General features: G+C 40.7%; 1 protein-coding gene across 1 annotated transcript in view; it reads right to left on the bottom strand.

Annotated features, from left to right (window-relative positions):
* palb2 (partner and localizer of BRCA2) overlaps nt 1-2,683 on the bottom strand; it is an 11,317-nt gene that overhangs the window by 6,913 nt on the left and 1,721 nt on the right. Inside the window, exon 5 of the mRNA XM_014015862.1 lies at nt 749-1,996. Within this exon, the coding sequence (XP_013871316.1) occupies nt 749-1,996 (1,248 nt within the window). The remainder of the gene's footprint in view (nt 1-748; nt 1,997-2,683) is intronic.

Below are 2,683 nucleotides of genomic sequence, written 5' to 3' on the forward strand. Positions count from 1 at the left end.
TAATATTATGACTTTATTCTCGTAATATTATGACTTTATTCTCGTAATATTATTAATTTATTCTCGTAATATTATGACTTTAATCTCGTAATATTACAACTTTAATCTTGTAATATTACGACTTTAATCTCGTAATATTATGACTTTAATCTCGTGAATTATGACTTTACTCTCTTAATATTATGACTTTATTCTCATAAAATTACGACTTTAATCTCGTAATAAGAATAAAAAATCATTGTGTGGCCCTAATACTCAGTCGTATGCGTAATATTGACGATGTGTCGTGCACAAAAATACGTCATCATCACATGGCACTAATTGCTGTAATTGCAAAATAGCAAATATTATTTGTTGACAGTTTGGGATTAATTGCACACAATTCGATTTTGCTAAACCCTACCACCACATGCAACTGAAAGAAATGCTGTTGCATCAAAACTCCAGCAAAATTATCAACAAATAAAGAAAAAAAAACAACTAACAATACACAACAACGTGTTGCCCAAAAGTGAGCAGCACAAACCAATTTCCAGGACGTAATTTACCAGACTTCATGTTTTTAACTAATCCCAATAAAATGTTAATACCATCAATCTGTTTGCAGCTTTATTTGGGTTCATTTGTCTCTAAGACAGGGAGGATGCCCAATGGTAAACAATAACACATAACACTGAGACATAAACAATACACTGTCCTCCAGGATCAATATATGCTACTAGAATCAAAATACACACACAAGTTTTACCTCTGGGATAGACCTTCTCCAGATGTTCAACAGCTCCATTAAGCTCGGATGAAGAGTTGTGGTCGRATGAAGGCTGGGTTGCACCTGACTCAGAGTCAAACTCCACCGGACTGAGGCAGGTGTTCGCTCCATCAGCTTCATGAACAGGTTGTGGACCTTCTGACGCCCGAGGTCGACCCCTGCCTCTACCTCTCCTCCTCCCCCTTCCTCTTGGAGGATGAGTGACTGGTGGTGAATCATAAGTTTCTGAGTCCAACTGGGCAGCTTTGACGGGATTTGGAATGAGACCGGAGCTCTGACTACAAACTGCAGAAGCGTCAGCAGCCCACACACGGGGCGAGTTAAGAGGATCTGAAAAGGTGGAGGGAGTCATCGGAGAGGAGAATCCTATCTGAGTGCGCTGAGCAGAACTGTCCCGGCTGAGCGAGTCCCTGTTTCGTCCTCTGCCGCGACCTCGACTCCTGCGACGCTGTCCCGTGCTCAGCTGGGACAGTATGACGGCCTGCATGTCGGGCTGACTCTGTGACAGCGTCATTCGTCTTGTGGTTCGAACATAGTACTCTGCTGGAAAAAGTAGTCCATCTACAATTGTACAGGAGTCTAGGAGGCCTTCAGCTTTTCCTTCTCTTGTAATCCCATTCTTTTCTTCGTTCATCTTAACCAAATTTTCCTCACTTTTTATTATTTTAGCTATGCTTTTCTCACCGTTTTCTACAACGTCCCCTTTAAATACCCCCTTTTCTTCAATTTCTTTACAACCAACTCTCTCCTCTTCAGTTACCCCTGAAGAGAAAACAACAGTTAGATCAGCCTCCTTCTCTTGTTGTCCCTGGTCTGTTTGATTCTCCTTTCCCAATAAATCTCCAYGTCCAGTGGGTCCTTGTGTGCAGTGTGTTAGCAGCAGAGAGGGAGACTCAGACTCTGTAGCAGGAAACAGTTCTTCACTTCTGTTCACTTYATCTCCCCACTTTGACTCAACTCGTCCACCTTTTTCCACAACCGTTTCAGCATTCTCCATCCTTCCCACTTGCTCTTGCGGGTTGCCGTCTGTGCTGCTGCAAGCCTCGGCTCTCCTCCTCTCCAGGCGAAGGCGGCTGCGTCGTGAGCGCAGGYGCAGGGTGGAACTGGGTCTGTGACCTGCAGCGGTATCGCTGCCAGGATCTGGGGTTTGTGGACTAGCAGCATCGACGGGGAGTCTAAATCTGATCACCTGGCTCCTCCTAGATGTATCAAATGTATCTGCTGGACCTGGGAAAACATCAGATTGTGTGTGGAATCCAACAGTTAATTTGTGATTATGACAGACAGTATAACAGTATCTGTACGGCAAACATTTTCTCCTGAATTTTAAAAGGGGTAATTCTGATACACGTTCTTCTGAAAAGTCCTAAGTTTTGTGTAGTTTAGTATTAAAATGTTTATATATATTTAACACAACATAAATGAATCCAGCCAGAACGTTCACTCATTACTACACACTTTTGATACAGCATTTTCCTGTCTAAACCATCAAGATCTATATTTTCTATTTAGAACTTATTTTGTATTTGACAAGAAAGATCTGCGTTTTTGTTTTTACTCTTCTTCTTCTTCCCCCCATTTTTTTATGGCGGTTGGCAAACAACTTGTAGGTGCATTACCGCCACCTTCCAGATTGAAGTATGGATCAAACGCTTATAATCTCCCCATAACACCCGTTTTTCTTAGAAAGTTAAAAATACTACTGAAAACTATATCCCCTGACAATCTCTGAAACAATTCTCTAATATCTAACTTATTTTTATTTCTACTTAAGTCTCTAATTAACATCTTTCTTTCCCGTACATATTTATTACATTCTAAGAAAATGTGTTGTATTGTTTCTAACTTTCCACAATAATTACAACATGTTCTCTGTATATATATTTATTACATTCTGAGAAAATATGTACTGTT

This window comes from Austrofundulus limnaeus, unplaced genomic scaffold (assembly GCF_001266775.1).
Source record: "Austrofundulus limnaeus strain Quisiro unplaced genomic scaffold, Austrofundulus_limnaeus-1.0 Scaffold135, whole genome shotgun sequence".
In the NCBI taxonomy this organism is placed as follows: domain Eukaryota; kingdom Metazoa; phylum Chordata; class Actinopteri; order Cyprinodontiformes; family Rivulidae; genus Austrofundulus; species Austrofundulus limnaeus.